The sequence below is a fragment of the Arachis duranensis genome, chromosome 6 (assembly GCF_000817695.3).
Source record: "Arachis duranensis cultivar V14167 chromosome 6, aradu.V14167.gnm2.J7QH, whole genome shotgun sequence".
Taxonomy (NCBI): domain Eukaryota; kingdom Viridiplantae; phylum Streptophyta; class Magnoliopsida; order Fabales; family Fabaceae; genus Arachis; species Arachis duranensis.
This window is the reverse complement of record NC_029777.3, coordinates 79,803,788-79,823,482: the sequence shown is the minus strand read 5'-3', so window position 1 is coordinate 79,823,482 and position 19,695 is coordinate 79,803,788. Positions and strand designations below refer to the sequence as shown.

The following is a 19,695-nucleotide window of genomic DNA, read 5'->3' as shown; positions in this document are numbered from 1 at the left end:
TTCTTTTGGTGTGTGTTAGTTATGGTTATTGGGAAGGTATTGTGTTGCATCCACTTTTTTAGATGTTTACAAGTTCTTGTTTTGAGTTGGATGATTTTTCAGTGTTTATATTGGTTATATTGTTGATTGTGAAGATGACCATTACTTATTACTCCTGTGGTTTGCTTTTTTTAGGATTGTAATTTTTATTTTTATTTTTTTTTTGTTGGTACTTGGTTCTTTCCGCTTGGATAGTTTTGGGTAGCTGGAAGAACGGGTCTTGCAAGGAATTATTTGAATTTTATTTTGAATTTATTACGGTGTAAATGTGTTTACTTTTCTTCTTTTGAATTTTTGTTAGTTTGTTTTTTATTATTTATTATTTTATACCAGTTAAGTGTTTTATATCTTTTAATACTTTGATTGGTAGATTGAGAGGTTGACGAAGGATATGGTAAGAAAAATTATTTGAAGGTCAATGGTGTTAGTCTTCCATTGTTCATCGTGTATGGTGTTTTTATGGTAATGTATATATTTTGGTGTCTATCTTTTTGGTTGTGACTGTGTTGTTTTGTGGACGAACAGATTCGCTTCACTCCCTACAACCTTGCTCACCTTCTCAGAGAATCTCTTTTTTCGCTATTATACTCTCTCTTGTGTTTCTGTCATCTGCTTTAGTCCAAATTGTTGCTGTTGTATTGCTGTCTCAGGTGGTTAAGGTGATGTATTTTCTATATATTCTTTGATATTTTTGGGTAGATTACTGATATTTTTTAATAGAAAATTGATATTTATAGTTGTTTGTTACAGAAATTGTGTATTGCTTACGTGGGTTACTGAGGAACTTCATTTTGAATGGGTCCTCAAAATTCTCTATTAGTGGTAAGTTTTGGGTGGACATCCATTAGCTGCTGGGTTCGGAGAAAAATGTTCTAGGACCACCTTAAGTTAAATAATTTTTCTTTGTATATTTTTTTTAGGAAAATTGTTCAAACTTTGATACAATGAAAGAATCTTGTGTTATTCTTTCTTACTATTCAAACACATTGTGTTCCGATGATTGTTGGAGTTTCCAGACTTTGTTTGTATTTTAATTTCAATTGATTTCCTTATCCATTTATATGTGTTCTTGATTTGACTGGTATGCAATTTCGAATGTTCATGTTACTTTTTTTTTCCACAATCACTGTGATTAATTGTATGTTGATTTTAGTTTCTTTTTCTAATTATTCGAAGTGTTGCTTTGTATTCCTAATACTGTGTTAAAACTCTTTTTTTTTTGGTTTCTTGTGGTTAGTGGGTCTAATATTACTCTTTGGTCTAATACATCAATGAAAAGTTTATTCAGTTACCTCAAGATCAGAGAATTTTTCTTCTCTTTTTGTATATTTTGTATAATTCTTTATTCTCTTCTTTTTGATATACTCATGTCATTATGGTTTACTGTTTTATTCTTTTTATTTTATTTTTCATGCAGAATGATGTATTTATTTATTTTTTATAGGTGTCTCATCTTAGATATCATGATTGATGTGATTGAGAAAGATATTTGGTATTTCCAATAAGATCTATCTTCTTTTTGTTTTCTAACTCTTATATGTGTAAAATTACATTTTAAATAATTCTAGAATCTAATTCTTAGGTTCACTTGAGTGTTCTGTTTGGTATGCAATAACTCTATATATTTATATTGACTTTTGTACTCTTGTTATATGAATTTGGTAGAAGCTAATAGTCTATTTGTGGGAGGTCTATTATGAGGTAAAAGAATTCAGTTTGCTATGAGTGGGCTGTAGGGTCATTTATCATTCTATATTAGTATTAGATTTGTTGAAATGTCTCTTTTTTCAATTGAGGTAGGACTAAATGGTAACTCAATGTGTTTTCTCTCTCAAGATGAATTTAATTAATATTATTATTGTTTATTTAATTTATTCTACTTACTGTTTTTCCACATTGTTTACTTTGGAGAAATATGAGGTAGAGAAAATGTAACAAGACAGAATGAGTTTAAACAAAATTTTTTGCTGTTTGGTTTAGGGGATGAAATAAAAAAAAGGAAAAAAATGAGTTGGAGTCCATGTAACTCTTTTCTCTTCCTTCATTCGTGACTTGAAAATAGGTGGAAAATGTCACAACAATATCAAGATGAGAACTTTGTGCTTTGTTTGATAGAGTTGTTAAAATTTTTAAGTTTATCCTATTTGAAATTTTATACATCTCTCTTGTTATTTAATTTTAAGAAATACTTTTTGTTAGATAAAATATTGGTTAAAAAATTTAGAAACTTATTTATTTTAGGTTTTTCTCACCCTAGATAATTCATGTCTGTTGATTGCTTTTTATAGGTTTTGGTTGTTTGTTGTGATAGTTGATGTGATGACTGATGTGATTGAGAGGGCAGTTGTTATTTCCAAGTATAATTTGCTTTTTATGTGTTTTTACTAGATGCTATATATGTTAAATCAACTTTTTTAGTGTAGGAAGTTGGGGCAGCTTCTCACTTTTCCTTCTTTTGTGTTCTTTTAGATTTATCACTCTATATTAGTATTAGATTAGTATTAGATTTGTTGAATCCTCCGTTTTTTCAATTGAGGTAGGATTAAATGGTGATTTAATGTGTTTTCTCTCTCAATATGAATTTAATTTAATATAGTTATTATTTTTTTAATTTATTTTATTCATTGTTTATGCACATTGTTTGTTTTGGAGGAATATGAGGTAGAAGAAAGTGTAACAAGACAGAATGGGTGGAAAACAAAATTTCGTACTGTTTGGTTTAGTGGATAAAATAAAAAAAATGGAAAAAATTGAGTTGGAGTCCATGTAACTATGTTCTCTTCATTCATTCATGACTTGAAAATTGGTGGAGAATGTCACAATAATATCAAAATGAGAACATTGTGCTTTATTTGATAGAGTTGTTAAAATTTTTAAGTTTATTCTATTTGAAATTTTTAAATACCTCTCTCTTGTTATTTAATTTTAAGAAATAGTTTTTGTTAAATAAAATATTCCTTAAAAAATGGGGTAACTTATTTATGTTAGGTTTTTCTCATCCTACATCATAGATCATGTGTTGACTGCTTTTCATTGGTCTTGGTTGTTTGTTGTGATGGTTGATTTGATGACTGATGTGATTGAGAAGGCAATTGTTATTTTCAAGAAAAATTTGTTTTTTTCGTGTTATTACTAGGTGCTATATATGTCAAATCAACTTTTTTGGTCTATGAAGTTGGGGGGCAGACTGTGATTTTCTCTTCTTTTAGGTTTATTTAGATTAGATTCTAGGTATGAATTGCATCTATCTAATCACTAAGCCAATGAACTATAATTTACTTGATATATTAATATTAAATTAATATAATATATGTATAAATATACTGTTACTATCTATACTAGAACTACATTATCCAAGAAATTATATTGGATTTGATTTAATTTATAAGTTAACAATGATATTCTAACTATTTCCTATTGAATGTTATATATATTTAGGTTGAATTTTTAATTGATTTATTTGAGAATATTTTAATATTCTTTTGATGTTGCTCATCTTTTTATTTCTATCCTATTTGTGAATGATTACTCTAATTGATTTGTTGATTGATATATTTATGTTTTGTTTATTTTTTTTAATTTTTTCTTTCCATGCATCTAAAATTGTGGGATTTAGTCAGGTTAGATATGCTAATAGATGTCTTTTCCTATTCAGTTTGTTTCCAATGACTACATTATAGGTGTTTTTGGGTGTGCCTCATACGTATATGCAAATATGCAAATATGTTCAAGTAGATTAGATGTTAGTGGGTTTTAGGGTATACTATTCTATTACTTTATAATTATTATTATTATGATTCTATGAGATTTGTTGGAAGGTGTCCTTTCTTATTTAATTGTTGTCCAGGGAAGATAGCATAGGTGTTCTTGATTGTGATTGCTGGATATGTGTGTGATAGGTAATAGATGATGTATGCTATGTGATACATGTTTTCCCACCCTTTATTTGAGGTATTCAAATTCAAATTCAAATATTTTGGTGATTTGTTAACTTGTCTATAAAAAGGACTCCTTGGTTGTATGGTTCAATGCACCTCATTTCTTCTCTCAAATCCTTTGTTTCTGGTTTGTGTTTATCTTTTTAGTTTTCTATATTGTGTTTGGTGGTTGAGCCAATGCCTCCTCCGTTTGATTCTATCTCTAAGATCCACCCTCCAAGGGAGGCATGGAAACTCAAAGTTAGGGTACTAAGAACTTGGATTGTTTCTTCTTTTGGAAATCATGAAGTTGCAAATTCAATGGAAATTGTTCTTGTTGATGGAGATGTGAGTGGCTGTTCAATGTTGGTCTTGGGTTGATTTTATCTACGGTTTTCTTTCATCTTTTGTTTTTTTTTTGTTGTTACTGTTTTTTTATTTTGAAATTTGTTGTTGTTTTTCTTGTGCAGTCTAACAAAATACAAGCAACTGTTAAGAAGCAGCTCATAAATAGGTTTAAAGAGAGTATTATTGAGGGTCAAACATACCGAATGTCATATTTTAGTGTTGTTCCAAACCAAGGCAATTATAGGGCAGCAGAACATGAGTTTAAGTTGGTTTTTCTTAACCGTACAACTGTTATTCCTGTCCCTGACGATGATATCCCAAAGACATGTTTCAGTTTCTGTCCCTTTGATGAGCTCTTGAAAATGACTGAAGATTATGTTTACTTAGTTGGTAGGTTACTTTAATCTTCTTTATGCCTTTTATTTTATTTATTTTTTGTTTCAGTTTGTTGCGTTTTTTCTTGGCGGGTTTTTTATGGAAGTGTGCACTTTTAAACTGTAATTTTATTGATGTTTATCTTTTTGGGTAGATGTTATTGGTTTGCTGACTTCTGTTGGTGAAGAGAAAGAGTACGTGAAAGATGCGAAAGTGATGAAGATGATTGTTCTTGAGTTATCTTCAAAAGAGTTTGTTTTTTTCTTCCTGATGTTGATTGTGTTTTTGCATTGATTAACTATTATTTATGTTGAGCACTTGTCTTTTATTTTTTATTGGTGTTTTATGTTAAATTGTTAATGGATCTAAGTTTTTCAATAAATATTTTTTTTTCAGGTTGACAATACGCTGTGCTCTGTTTGGGGAGTATGTGGATGAAGTGCATCGTTTCTTAGGTTCTGGCTATATGGAGCAGCCAGTTGTTGTGATCCAACTTGCCAAAGTTAAATTCTTTAGGGGTAGTCAATATTATAATGTTTATGCTTCCCAAATTCTTCGGGAATTTCTTTGCTTTATGTTTATTCCCTGTTTTTAACTATTTATTTATTTATTTATTTATCTATTATTTATTTAACTCGGTGTTTTGTAGGACAAGTTGGTCTCCAAAATGTTATGCATGCTATTCGGCTGTTCTTTAATCCAGATTTGTCTGAAGTCGTAGATTTTCAAAAACAGGTTATTGGATACTATCTTATTAGATAACATGTTTAGTTGATTGATGTTTTTGTTTACAGTTTTAACTTGGTTAATATAATTTCAGTTTATTCTCTTTATTCGTGTTTTAAGTTTTGTTGATACTGTTTCTTTTTTTTTCTTTTTTTTTAAAAACTGATTTTTTCCTTTTTTCCATGTAATTCTTCTGTGACGATTAGTATGATTGACCAAGGTATCAATGGAACACAGCTATTGTTTATTGCTAATGAGGGCAAGGGTGTTTTATTGGAAGATGATTTTATGCGGCTTACTAGAAGATGCATTATTGACGAACTCCATGATAACAACGAGGTTTATTGGGTTTTTTCCATGTCTTTGGTCAATTTTGACTTAGATGTCTTTTCATGAAAAATTTATATGAAGTTTATATTTTCCATTCATATCTCAATGTTTATTTTTTATATTATGATAGGAGGGGTCTTTTGTGATTTTTGGTTTTGTGAGATCTATTGTGGATGAGGGACCTTGGTGGTATTCAGCTTGTGTTTGTGGGAAGTCAATTCAGCCTCAAGATGGTGCATATTATTGTGATTTTTGTCAGCACTATGTTACCAATGTGACTCCTAAGTACCTTGTGTTTATTCCTTTATGTGTGATGTTCTTTTCTTTTTTATTTCTCTTTCCTGCTGTTGTTTATTTCTCCTTGTTCCAGTTTCCTAATTACAGTTATTTTGTTGTTTTCTTTTTTTTTTGTTTCTTGTATTAAATTTTTTATTGGGTAATTCTTTGATGGTTAGATATAGGATCAAAATAGCTGTTGAGGATGACAATGAACATGGTGTATTTGTGTTATTCGATCGTGAGGCTGCTTACTTATTGAAAAAATCATGTGCTGATCTGTTTGGAGAAGTTCAGAAGGATGCAAATGTATGGTTTATTCCCCATTTTTTTTCTCTTTTCTGTTGTTGAGTTCAATAGTGACTGAGATATGTTTCTGCCATGTATAACTGTTTGTTGAGTGTGTATTTTGTCCTTGATTCCTCTAAGAACTATGTTTTTTAAATTATTTCACAGGTTGTTTGTGGAGATAGTTATCCTGTGATGTTCCAGCAATTGGTGGGTAGAAAATTGCTCCTTAAGATAGATACCAAGAGTGTTGGTGCAGACAAGTATTTTGGAACTTTCCATAAGAGAAGAGTTTGTGATGATGCTGCTATTATTTCCATGTTTGAGTTGCCTAACTATGATGCCGATGATGAGTGTACTCCATTGAAGGTTGCATCTACAAACTTGTGTTTTTTATTTTCTTTATTGTTTTTTAGTGTTTTTATTGTTTTTTTCCGATTGTTTTTCTTTTATTTGTTTATTTTTTGTAAATTGTGTTTAGGATGGTAAGTTGGGAAAGATCCCTTCAACTGGGGATGAACATATTGTTGACAAGAAAGAGCCCTGTGAGGTGCTGCATGAGGGTATCACTGCTGATGGAAATTGTTCAAATATGAAGACAAACTGCAAGCCGTTGATTGATTTTCTTGGTGAAAAGGGTGCTGTAGTTCCTGGATTGGATGATATAAGTACTGAAATTGATATTGTAAGAGAGGCAAGGAAAAGTGTTGGTGATAGTGTACTTGTTGATGGGGAGTGCAGTCTGGAAATTGAGGGTCTCTTGAATAGATTTGCCTCACAATTGTCTTAAGCTTCAAGTTTTAAAAGTTTTCATGTGTGATTGTTTATATTCTATAAATTGCTTTCAGCCTTTGCCAATGCCTAATGGATTTTCCTGAATAGGATGCATGTTTCTATAATCTATCCTATTGGATTTATGTTTTGATTTCTGCATTTAGTTATACTATTCTTCCTTTTTCCAATAAATGCTGGGTTTTTTTTCTGTTTAAAATGGTGTTTCAATTGTGTGTTCGTTAATTTTGTGCTAAAGGATTTTTTCTATTACTACTCCTGCTGGAAAGTACTTTCCTAACCTCTTCTCTGTTTTACTAATTTGACATGCCTGAAAAGATTTACAAATTAGTGGGTTAGTTGAAAACTTGGAATATGAGGTTTGAAAATTGAAACCTCCTATGTTCATTTTTTCTTCTGTAGGCAACAATTTATTAGCTAAACTATTCTATTTTGAAGTTACAATTACAACAGATATGATTATGATGATGATAATTTTATAATATAATTGATTGATTATTATTGTTTTGTGTGTGAATCATGTTTCGTACTTCTATCTTCTGGATTTTTTTTACAACAATAATGGCTGCAACTTTCAACAATAGAGGTGATTTGTTTAATGAAATAATGAATTTATGCTTTTAGTGATGTGTTGAGATTAATATCGAATGATCTTCTGCATGCAGTGCTTGATTAGTGCACCAGTACTGGAGCTTTCCAATTTTTGCAATTTGATTCAGCTACAAGTCAATTTTTATAGTTTTCAGAGGAGTTTTCTAATAGATTTGCCTCACAATTGTCTTAAGCTTCAAGTTCTAAAAGTTTTCATGTGTGATTGTTTATATTCTATAAATTGCTTTCGGCCTTTACCAATGCCTAATGAATTTTCCTGAATAGGATGCATGTTTCTATAATCTATCCTATTGGATTTATGTGTTGACTTCTGCATTTAGTTATACTATTTTTCCGTTTTCCAATAAATGCTAGGTTTTTTTTTAAATGGTGTTTCAATTTTGTGTTCGTTAATTGAAACATCCTATATTCATTTTTTCTTCTGTGGGCAACAATTTATTAGCTAAACTATTCTGTTTTGAAGTTACAATTACAACATATACGATTATGATGATGATAATTCTATAATAAAATTGATTGATTATTATTGTTTTGTGTATGAATCATGGAAGAAGTTGTTGGATATGTTTATACAGACAAGCGTTTCTATTGCTCTGGAAAGTTATAGAGAATTGAAAAGCGACCTGCTTTTTATCAGGTTTTGGATCAATTGAGTAGTTGAAATGGTATTTCGTATAAATAATTTTTTTATTGTGTTATTTTTTGCAAAACTGTGTGCTAGAGTGAAAACCACTCACTGTGGGGGGTTTCTATATATGACACTATCATGATTCTTCTATTACATTGTGTGATGCTGTTTGTTTTATTTTTTTAATTCATAATTATTATACCATTATTATAATTATATATTTTCCTTAGACTAAATTATAATTTTACTTCTCATAAAATTCAATTTATTTACAAAATTATTTTTGGAAAAAAGGGATATTTTAAATTTTCAAATATCATCTTAATTTCATAGAGTTTCAGAAATTTTATTTTGTACATGAAAATAATTCATATATCTATTTTTTTTTGTTGTGGGTTAATTAGAAATTTTAGTCTAGATTACATTTATACAATTATTATCTACATATACTTTATCTTTTTTCTTTATAGTATAAAAGTTATCCATCCGCCAAATATAAAAAAAGGGAAAAATCACTTTAAAAGATTGTTAGGAAGATTTAATTATTAAAAAGGATTTTTAATATTAAAATTCTTAACAATAATTAATTTTTATTTTATCATGTATCATATTTAAGAAGACACAATTTTTTTATAAAAAAATAAATATATTGTTCATTATCTTTTTAGTTATTTTTCCTAATCCGTATGTTAATCTTTTTTATATTGCTAAAATATTCATTGATTACTTAATTATTTATTTTTTTGTCTTCTGTGGTTTTCCATCATTCTTTTATCTGATTATCAATAGAAAATAAAAAAAAAATTATGAAAGTTACTTAAACTTCAAGAGAAATAAAATTTATTCATATAAAAAAATTCTAAAATAAATAAAAACTGATATTATGATATATTTTTTTCAATATTTAGTTCTTTTTAACTATCATAAATGTTAACAAAAAATTAGTGCTTATTAATTGTGTGATTGTTTGTCTTCCTGAATAATTAATTTGTTATAATCATTATTTAGTGTGATTTATTTAAAAAAAATTATCCAAATAATTCTAATTATTATCTTCTATCTTCTACTATCTTCTATTAGTATTTTCCTTTTTTTAAAGTCACCAACAAAACCTAAAAAAACTAAAGGCCCCTCCCTTCTCTCTCTCCCACACGCAATAAAAAAAAAGAGAACCTCAGAAGAAGTTACTGAGTGACCGTCTGTCATCTCTCTCTGTTGTCTCACGTCACTCAACCCAGAAATCCCACCACCCAACATTACCAGGGTTAAACTCTATATCCTTATACAAATTCCAGAACTCTTCTCCTCTGCAGTGTCTCCCGGCGCTTTGGATTCCTACGAACCATATATCTCCGGCAGTTTCTCGGTGGATAGTGTTCTTACTTGGGCTCTTGAGAGATCCAGAATACATAATTTGTCCAATAGCCAGAGACATAATGATAAAGTAAATCTTCTGACACCAGAAGAAGATTTTAAATTTTTGCCCTAACCGTTGCATTCTCAACAGATTCTTCTGTTCATTCTTTTTTCCGTTGCTTTTTTTCTCATTTTTTGATGGTTTGTGTGTCGGTAATTTTATCAACTACAGTTTTGGATTCTGAAAATATCGACTGAATACTTTTATGTGAATGTGTTAAGTTCAAGTATCCTTTATGATTATTTTCTTTCTAAAAGTAAGATTTGTGTTTGTCTGACATGTTGTTGTATATTAATATGAACCAATATAAGATATTGTCATATATTTTGACATGCATGTATTATTAAAGTTAACGTTAGTTCTGAATTTAAAAGAAAAAGAAAGAAATATTTGATTTCCACAACAAGGCATGTTTCATACTTGGTTGAGTGCAACATCTCACTCTTATTAAATTATTTTTTTCTTTTTTTTATGCTTTTTATTACCAGGTTTTGAAGTGTGGATAAGAGCTAATTTGCTGATCATTCTGATTATTAAGCCAGATTTAAGGTAACATGCTAAAATATAACATAAGAACATGATAGAAGTTCAAATGATAATAACAAAAAACTTTTTTTATTTATTTTTTTCGGTTAACTAATTCTGTTTAATTCACGTCGTATTGATTGTGTCAAATTCACTAATTTCGTATTACTATGTTGTATCCAATAAGAAAAAATATTGAACAAAAAATTCAAATAAAACATTTTTAATGCTATAAAAAAAATCACCCTAAAGATAATAGTAAGTTACTAATTTGAAACTATTAGGCATGTTATTAGTTAAGAACTTTTTAACTAAAAATTGTGTAATATCTTAATGTTTATCCCTGGTTACTCCTTTTGTTCCTATGCATCTTTATTTTTTTTTTCTGTTCTCCTTGTTTTCCCAAATCTGCAGGATTATATATTTTCATATAATACTCTTTTTTTTTCCTTTTTTTGTCTGTCTTTTTTTCAGATAGATGAAATAGGTTTTTTGGGCATTATTTTCCTACGATGAGTCTTGTTGCACGTAGAAGTGATCGCACAAGGTTGAGATTATATTGTTTTCCTTTTCTATTAAGGATTTCTTGTTAAGTATAGTGTAAAGATACTGATTTTGGTTAATTTAGGCATTTTTTTGCACAAGAGAACGTTGGCGAAATGATGAGGAAGAAACAGTTATCTTTCGTGCATACAGAGGACGGGTACATGTTTGGATTAATATATCATTTATGTTTTTTTTTTCATCTTAGGCCATGTGATCAATACATAAATCATATATAACTGAATTAATAAAATTAATGATAAAAAATTAAATGTATGTGATAAGTCTCTTTTTGTTTTTAGGATGATGTTTTGCTTCCAGAGATAGTAGTTGCTAGATATGGGGTCGAGCTGAAAAATGAAATTGTCCTGATTGATCTTTGTGACAACTGTATCAAGCTTAAATTAAAAAAACGGGGAAACAAAATATGGATACCTTCCGGTGAGGTAGACAAGTTATTTTCTTTCTATAAGTTCAAGAGTGTGGTGAAAATCGGTCTAATACATGTCACAAGTGTCATATTTTTTGTGGCTCCTGTGGATAGGCGAAGTAAACCAATTTATATGGATTTTTATGCTTTTCACTATGTTAAAGATATTGTTGATATATCTTTACTAAAACTAATTCAAGATGAGTTGGGATTGAACTACTTTGATGGACTGGATGATGTTTCATATGGTATAGAAGATAATGAGATGCATCGAAATATGAAAAGGTTAGAGTTCACAGTTTTCCCCTTTTTTTTAATTCTTAATTATTCTTAGTTTTATGCGTCTTATATTCTAACTACTGTATTTATTTTTTTATTACACTTGAAGTTTTAGTGTGCAAAGGATTCAAACGAACACTTCCAATGGAACTACTGTCAAGAAGAGGTCAATAATAAAAGAAAGAGGGTGTGTTAATTTTTTCTGGTTTAATATTAGATTGTTGTTACATGTGTTGTTGATTTTCTCACTCTTGATATCATTTAATTAATTGATAAGTTTGTTACATTTTAAGCGTATAGATTTCAATAATTAATTTCTGTCTCACACTATTCTGTATAAGGTTATCTTACATCTTTCACTGTTACAATTTTTAGTTTGCTCATATTTTCCCTATCAATTAAAATTGAAATATATAGATGTGTTGCTGAACATTATAGCAAGAGGTTAACGAAGTATGATATGAAGGTTGATCGATTTGTAAGTTTTTATAACTATTGTTTCATACTTGTTGATGAATTTTTTTTTAAGACATGTTTCTAACCCCTTTTTTTTAACAGTATATTTGCTGTGAGTTTGCTAGATTATTGCTTAAGAGTGGTGGATCGAAACAATGGAAATTTACTATTAAGGGCTCAAAGATTACTAAAACATTTGCAATACATGTCTTGAAAAGTAAGGGCAAGAATCGAGAGTACAAAATTGGACCCAAATGGAAAGATTTTATCAAGATGCATAAACTTAGGCCTGGATATTTATGTGTATTTAAAAGTGTTTCGAACAAAAATAATTTGGTTCAGGTTTCTGTGGTTAGAAACTAATTATTCAGATGCTTTGATACTTTCTTTTGTTAATTTTGGGATATGTATTCTATTTTGGACCCTAGGTTTTTCATTATCTAAAATTCAAAATATGTATGGGATGTGAACTTCTTAGTTAAGTTACTTAGTTTTTGATATCAGATGTGAACAGTCAAATTAATATACTATTTGGTTATATCATTCCCCCACTTAACTTTATACTTATTGCAATTAGATGCTTTTTTTTATATCATTATTATGATGTGTTAGATCCTAATTAGCATTGATATAATGATATTATATCTGATAGATTATTATGTTTAGATACAATTTATGTTTAATAATATTACAACTTGATGTTTCTTTCAAGTTTTCTTCTAATAAAAACTTTCTAATTGGTTGACATTTGTATTGTTTTGAATTTTTCTAACCATTTAATTCTGATATGATCATAACTTTTTTAAACTAATTTTATTCAGCTTGATCGTTTACTTTATTTCTCTTTAGAACATTGTCATCTTTAAATATGGCTATGTTTGATTGATTGGATATCTAATTAAACAAAAGAAGTTATTTAATTAATACTTTTTGTTTGTTTGAATATGACTGTGTTTGTCTAATAATAAATTTTCTTTTTATTATGAAGCCTTTAATACTGTTTTAACTTGCATATGACTTTGATTTGGAGAGATAATTATTGAATAGTTTATTTTTCATGTGTCTTCGTACAATTGTAATCCCGTGCAGTTTGCACGGGTCCTCTGCTAGTGTATTTAAGACGTGCTTCAAGAATTTATGCTACAATTTCGGCCTAAGCTTGGTTGAATTACATGGCCTAAGCCTGATTAAAAGGTCTGTAACTTCAAATAATTTATACATGCCAACATACAAAACACAACTGTTGAAGGTGCAGAGAGCGAGGTAGTGAGAGTGCAAGTTAATGAGAAGAGCTGAGAGAAAGGACTGAGGGGGAAAACTTATGTACTAACTTGGACTAAGGAATCACACTTCTTACACTCACATAATCCTGCTTATATAGTGAAGCAATCCGGCTTAACAAGCTGCTAACTAACTACTTTATATAATTAGCAATCTAACAAACTGACCAATTGAACTAACAAATTGAACTCCTAATCTACGAAACTAACTAAATTGAATAAACGACACCTTATAAACATGCACATCAAGAAGCTGACTAATTGAGCTAACAACGCCTTTTTCTTTTTCTTAAAAAAAAGAAAAGAATAAAGTTCGAAGTTTATAACTCATTCTTCCACTTATTGTATAATGTATCTGCAGTTAAACACTTCCTAATAAAAAGAAAAATTACATCCATATCCGGTTTCCTTTTCAGGAACATTTCTTTTTGAAAAATACTAAAAATTACATGAAGAAGTATCAAATTGTCAATCATAAACTGTCTGATAGTCAGATTCAACGCTTATCGAAATTTGGGAAAAACAATCTTCCCTTATTAAATTAAGACTAAAATATGGATACGCAACTAGCAAGGTAAACACAAATTTGTATCTAAATCATTAATTTGCAGAAGGAACCAACTTCACAGCATACAAAGAATCCTCTCAAAAGCCGAATAAATATCTGTTGCCGCAGACTACTAGCAATTTGCAGTACATGGAAACAATTCTATGTTCACAAGGAAAATAAGTAGACAATGGATAATTGTAGCAGCACCGGGAACCAAAAACCGAAAGGCGTTTCTTGAAAGCAATGGCGTGCACCGCTAATATCGATTTCTCCTCCGAGATGCTGCATCCCGCAACTCCCACGCTGGCTTACTCTCGTTCTGAATGTCATTCTGGATCAGTCCTTCTATTGGCTTCATGACAAAGAAATACTGCAGACAGGGAGAAAGAATTAAAAAATGAGAGCGCATGGCTTCTCTGCGAAACAAGAAAGAAAATCTATTTGATTGGAGCACCATTCCTGTTTAGGCATGTTAAATAAAAGATTTCGGGGTAAGCAAGATCTACTCTACTCGAGATGAAACTTACGAATATTTTTAGAGGAATTTCTCTTAAATAAGTTGAGAAATTGTTCTATTTTGGTGGTAAAATAGACAACTGGAAAAGTTCAAAGCTTACTTGGAGAGCAAATATAAGAGGAATCCACAGTTTTCCCCTTTGATTAGGATTTGGCCCTTCAATCAGCTTCTTGTCGACATGAACAGACTCATTTTTGTTTAATGCGATTTCTGTGATTGTTTGCACTAGATGAGGAATCCAAGCAATTCCATTTGGAAGAACCTATCACCATGAACCATACATTGTCTAAACAAGATTGACAAGTAAAAAGAGAAGATATTATGCTATGAACTAAATCTCCGACCTTTTCATCACTATCGTTCTTGTTGCATCTCCCACTGTTCTCGACCAAAACAACAGGAACACCAGCAGCCTAGGATACCCAAAAAGGAGGGGGAAATATAAGCATAATTTTAACAATGATCTTCTTTTATGATAGAAAACAAATAAATAACAGAGACACAAGAACAAGCTGGAAGAAAGGAACAAATATATTGGAGTGAAAAGTAATTTACAAATTAGATCATTAGAATGATGCTCTAAAAACCCAGAGTATATACCACAGAGAAGCCAAAAACCAAGCATTTAGAAATTTAGAGTCCAGAATGAAGGTAAAGCAACAAATTTTCTGTCTTAGCAATATTCCCTTGAAATTAGATACATTCACTCCCATAAGATATAACATACATTAGACTACATAGTATGCATGAAAATCTCTCTTCTCTTGACTCACTACAAAATCTACAAACATGTATGTAGGAAATGCAACATAAACCTAAATGAGCCAGTATGTAAAGGTCAATTGGCAATACAATAAAGCGGGCTACTTGCAGAAATAAACCCACTTACAAACAAACACGGGAAAAAAAATTCACACCAAATTTTCAGGCTATTCCTCCGTAGCAATGTTTTTATAAAACTGGGCCAGTCTTTCAAGTGTCCAAAGGAGAAGATCAAGTTTTCAAGAATAGACTAAGTTTGAATGAACAAGAGCCTCCATATATTTATGTATATTTTAATAAAACAAATAGAAAAATCTTAACATGTATCTAAATATACTAATTCTTGTCACAGCATTCGCATGCTGGTTGAACACCAGCCTACAAAAGCACTGCAGCCGGGTTCAAATCCTAGATTACTCTATTTGTGCAGAATCAACCATAAATTATACTGTTTCTATGGGCCAAGCAATGTATCTGTTTTACTAAGATTTAAGACTTAACTGGACCAACTAGTAGATCAATTCATGGTTAACCTTGACTGACCAGCTAGGTAAAAAGCACTTGCATCATAAAGACATACATATAAACTGGTCAAGTTGCATAAATCGAATAGTGGGAAAAGCTACACTTCTCATTGCAAAACTAAGAAAACAGATTCCGAGATGAGGGAATGCCTAGGGAAAACAAAGAATCAACTAAACGGAGGTCTTGCCATTCAAAGATCATAGTTCCTTGACAGTTTTAAGACGTAAATACATAGGCAAATACCTGAAAGGCATCTTTCTTTATCCGGGCACCCAATCTAACAACTTTCAATAGAGCCTCAGATCTTTTCGAGAAGAATTCATCATAAGCCAAACCATCTGGTGGAGAGAACTGAGCATGTGTTAGAGCTACTATAGCCTTACTCCATATTGCTTTGCCAAAACTATCTGTTATAGCTTTGACGATCAACTTGTCCAAGTTGTCCACTCTGTACGCATCCAAGCGATCCACGTAAAGCAGAACATCTATGGTCTTGTTCAAAAGGAAACTGCTCAGGCACACAAGAGAGAAAGGGAATGAGAAAGAATAACACGAGTCATGAAAATAAAATGACCAAAACAATCTTTGCAAGTGGAATGCCATATGGGAAACATAAGCCTACCGTTTTATTATATCGAGCGCCATATCATTGATGTATCCCCCTTCAATTAGACCAGGAGTATCAATAATGTTTAACGTAAAACCCGCCCTTGATCGCGATATCATCATCGGCCGTGGACTTTCCGACTTTCCATGAAAATTAAAAAACATTGAATCAGAATTAAACACTAACAGCCAATTATAGCGGAAAAACAACTGAAGCACAATTGCATACCTGAAATGGGCTAATAGAAACTATTCTTTCCCCAATGATGGAATTGACAGTTGAAGATTTCCCAACACCACCTTTCCCCATCACAAGTATGGTCAAAGAGTTCACATTCTACACCAAAACAACCATACAAATTTTCACTACGCTATGTAAACAACAATAGTTCAATTAAACTAACCAGCATGAGTAATTGTCTTTATCAAACACATAATTTTAGCGGGAAAAATATCAAAAAATAAAATAAAAAACAGAACCTCTTGTTTAAGCTTTCCCAAGAGCTCAAGCAACTTTGTCTGGGTGGCAGGCGCAAAGGTATTGATTCCTGTCCACTCACGCGTGAATTGGGGCGCCATCGAAGGATGTTTCACTAAATCAACAACGAAAATGAGACATTATCAAAAAGTAAATTGAACAAGACAATATTATTATTATGTTATAGTGCGAATTCCACAAGACAGTGACAGAAACCTAGTACTACTCGAAACAACAATAGACACTGTTACTAAGCATTGATTCTGCAAAATTGGGAAACGTATTTGAACAAGCCAGTGCAATCACCACAAAACCTCTTAACAATCCATGATTAGAAAAGGTAACTAAATATAGTTTAAAACGAAAAAACAAGGATAACCATGGAAATGATAAAGAGAGACAAAGGAGTAGAATTGCGGAGAAGAAAAGTTGGGTGTTTAGTTTACCTGAGTGAAGGAGGAAGAGAGAATTGGGAAACGGTGGGAATAGAATGAATGAGGTAACCGCCTCCCTTATCCGACTAATCCAGCTTTTAAACAATACAGTGCGTCTGTCCTGTCTCTCATGTCTTGGATTGGCCCCTCTTACCTCTTAGCTATATTGAGATAGACAAGTGTTATTTTATTATTTATATTATAGTAGATATCTAAATTAGTAAAATAAAAAAAATTAATTGAACTCTTTGATCTTCAATAAATATGTATTATTCTAGATTCTATATTCAAGCTTATACATTTTATATTATATTTATATAATTTTATCTTTTATATTAATCTAAAACTATTTGACGACATATTTTTTTTTTAAAGAAAAGTTTATGAAAAGATAAAATTTTAAAATATACACAAATGTGAGTTGTTAAATTATAGTTTTATTGATGTTCAAAATTTACAGTGTTTTGTAACAATAATCATCATGATAAATAAGTGTAATTTAATAATTATATCAATAAAAATTAAATTTTAGGGATATAACCTGTATAAATTTTTCTTGAAATGTCATCGGTAAAATTTTATTATAACTCTTTTTTTATTATGATATACGTTTTTAATAAAAATGAAAGATGGACACACTAGCTAATGAGTTATAACTCAAATGACATAGTCTCCCTATATTCAGCTAAGAGGTCGTGAGTTCGAGTCTTCTTATATTTGGTAAAAAAAAAAAGATGTACACACTAAATATACAGAAAAGGTAAATAATAAATTGATATTTGAAAGATTTTAGCGCTGATAAAATAATATCTAATTTTTGTTATTGACAAAATAGCCATAAAAATTTTAAAATTTGACAAAATTACCCAACCATGAGAAGATGTTTCATGTTGGCCGTTTCTTCTTCTTCAACAAGCTATTGCGTCCCCTTTTGTTAGACCGCAATGGCACATCGTTGCGTCTCCTTCCGCCATGGCAGTATCTCACCGCTTTCTCGTGTTCACTGCCTCTTTTTCTTTAACATGCAATTACGTCCCTTCCGCGTCTCCTCCACCATAACCGCTGTGTCCCCTTCCTCCATGGCAAAGAAGAAGAAGCGTCCCCTTTTGCAAGAAGGAGGAGGAGAAGGAGACTGAAAGTGTGAAAAAAAGGTCATCGGAAACGTCGCTGCAGCTCTCTACCATCATCGGAGTTCTCTTCTGACGGTTACATCATCGTTTTTTATTCACTGTGACGTCATTCTTTTATGATTGAGTGATTTTGTCAAATTTTAAAATTTTTTAAAGACTATTTTATCAATAATAAAAGTTAGGTAACAGTCTAAAAAATTTTTTGAGTACCGATTTAATATTCACCTTTATATAGATCAATAATATATATATTATTCTTCCTTTCGTTAATTTCTCAAATTGAAAAAGTATAGGTAAATAACAATATTGTTGAACAATGTAAATAATAGAGTTAAAAAAATAAATTAATCTCAAATTTAATGAGTGACATGAGTAATTAATATCTAATAATAATTAAATTTAAAGCAATTATTTTGTTGAACAAAATCCTCTCAAATTATCAATAACAAAGACAAGCAAAAAAATTTGTTGTAACATGCAAATTCTTAAATACATGCATCATGCATGTACGTTATTTTATTATTTTTAAATTTTAATAACAGCATATTATTTGAATTTAATGTCTTTTTAATGTCGTAGAAGTGAAAGATATTTATTGGAATAAAAATAAAATTTTTAAATTTTTAATAATTTTAAATATTTAGGCTGTGTTTGTTTCTGAGAATAAGATAAAATAAAATATTAAAAAAAATTTAAAAATAAATATATAAAATTTAGTGTTCTTGTATTCAGAAATATAAAATAAAAAATAAGCCGTGTCTTTTGTTGTCTTTTCTATCGGGATAAACACAAAATATACTAATTTAGTATCTATGAACACAATATCTTTATTCATATCTCATATATCAAATATGGTTCTGTATTTCTGTGTCTCTATCTTAGTATTCTGTCTCTGTGAACAAACACAATCTTAAAATTTTTAATTAAAAATATTTTATCTTATTAAAATTTACATTTATGACAACTACTTCAAGTGGTCTAAGAACGAAAAAGTTAGATAATATACTATTTTTTAATTTAAATATGATTGTTAAAAAGAAAAAATAAAATGGAGTAAACTACTAAATTGGTATTTAAAAATTTATATTATTGACAAAAAAAATTTTTAAAAGATGCTAATGATAAATAAGTCTCTAAAATATTTAAAATTGCAATAAAAAATATTTTAAAAGTCAAATTTTGATATAAATTTTTGCTATCATTATAAGAAAAATAGGATCTTTTTATCTTTAAATTTTGCTAATTTTATGTCAAGTGAATTTTTTAAAAAATTAATTATGAATGACCATATTTAGTTTGAAAAATAAAAAGAAAAATACAGAGATCAAATTTTGTTCCGAATTTTTTTTGTGTACCTTCTCAATATTTAGTCAAATGTTGTCACAAAAATTCGGATGAAATGGATAAATTGTTTGATGAATATGCAAGTTTT

At 29.9% G+C, this 19,695-nt stretch overlaps 3 protein-coding genes across 3 annotated transcripts; 2 read left to right on the top strand and 1 right to left on the bottom strand.

Annotated features, from left to right (window-relative positions):
• Positions 1 to 4,087: 4,087 nt before the first annotated feature.
• LOC107494195 (uncharacterized) lies at positions 4,088 to 5,667 on the top strand. Its single transcript, XM_016115247.3, has 6 exons — positions 4,088 to 4,304; positions 4,427 to 4,694; positions 4,834 to 4,930; positions 5,076 to 5,197; positions 5,329 to 5,414; positions 5,612 to 5,667. The coding sequence occupies exons 1-6, from the start codon at positions 4,155 to 4,157 to the stop codon at positions 5,618 to 5,620; spliced, it is 732 nt and encodes a 243-aa protein (XP_015970733.2). The 5' UTR covers positions 4,088 to 4,154; the 3' UTR covers positions 5,621 to 5,667.
• Positions 5,668 to 5,693: 26 nt separating this feature from the next.
• LOC127739626 (uncharacterized) lies at positions 5,694 to 7,089 on the top strand. The gene is made up of 5 exons (XM_052263073.1): positions 5,694 to 5,753; positions 5,866 to 6,020; positions 6,191 to 6,320; positions 6,468 to 6,668; positions 6,781 to 7,089. Exons 1-5 carry the CDS (start codon positions 5,694 to 5,696, stop codon positions 7,087 to 7,089), a joined length of 855 nt encoding a protein of 284 aa, XP_052119033.1.
• Positions 7,090 to 13,706: 6,617 nt separating this feature from the next.
• On the bottom strand, positions 13,707 to 17,279 carry LOC107494196 (translocase of chloroplast 34). The gene is made up of 8 exons (XM_016115252.3): positions 17,146 to 17,279; positions 16,702 to 16,814; positions 16,451 to 16,558; positions 16,238 to 16,362; positions 15,859 to 16,123; positions 14,673 to 14,741; positions 14,429 to 14,590; positions 13,707 to 14,181 (listed from the first exon to the last, which is right to left on the bottom strand). Exons 2-8 carry the CDS (start codon positions 16,798 to 16,800, stop codon positions 14,068 to 14,070), a joined length of 942 nt encoding a protein of 313 aa, XP_015970738.1. The 5' UTR covers positions 16,801 to 16,814; positions 17,146 to 17,279; the 3' UTR covers positions 13,707 to 14,067.
• Positions 17,280 to 19,695: the final 2,416 nt, after the last annotated feature.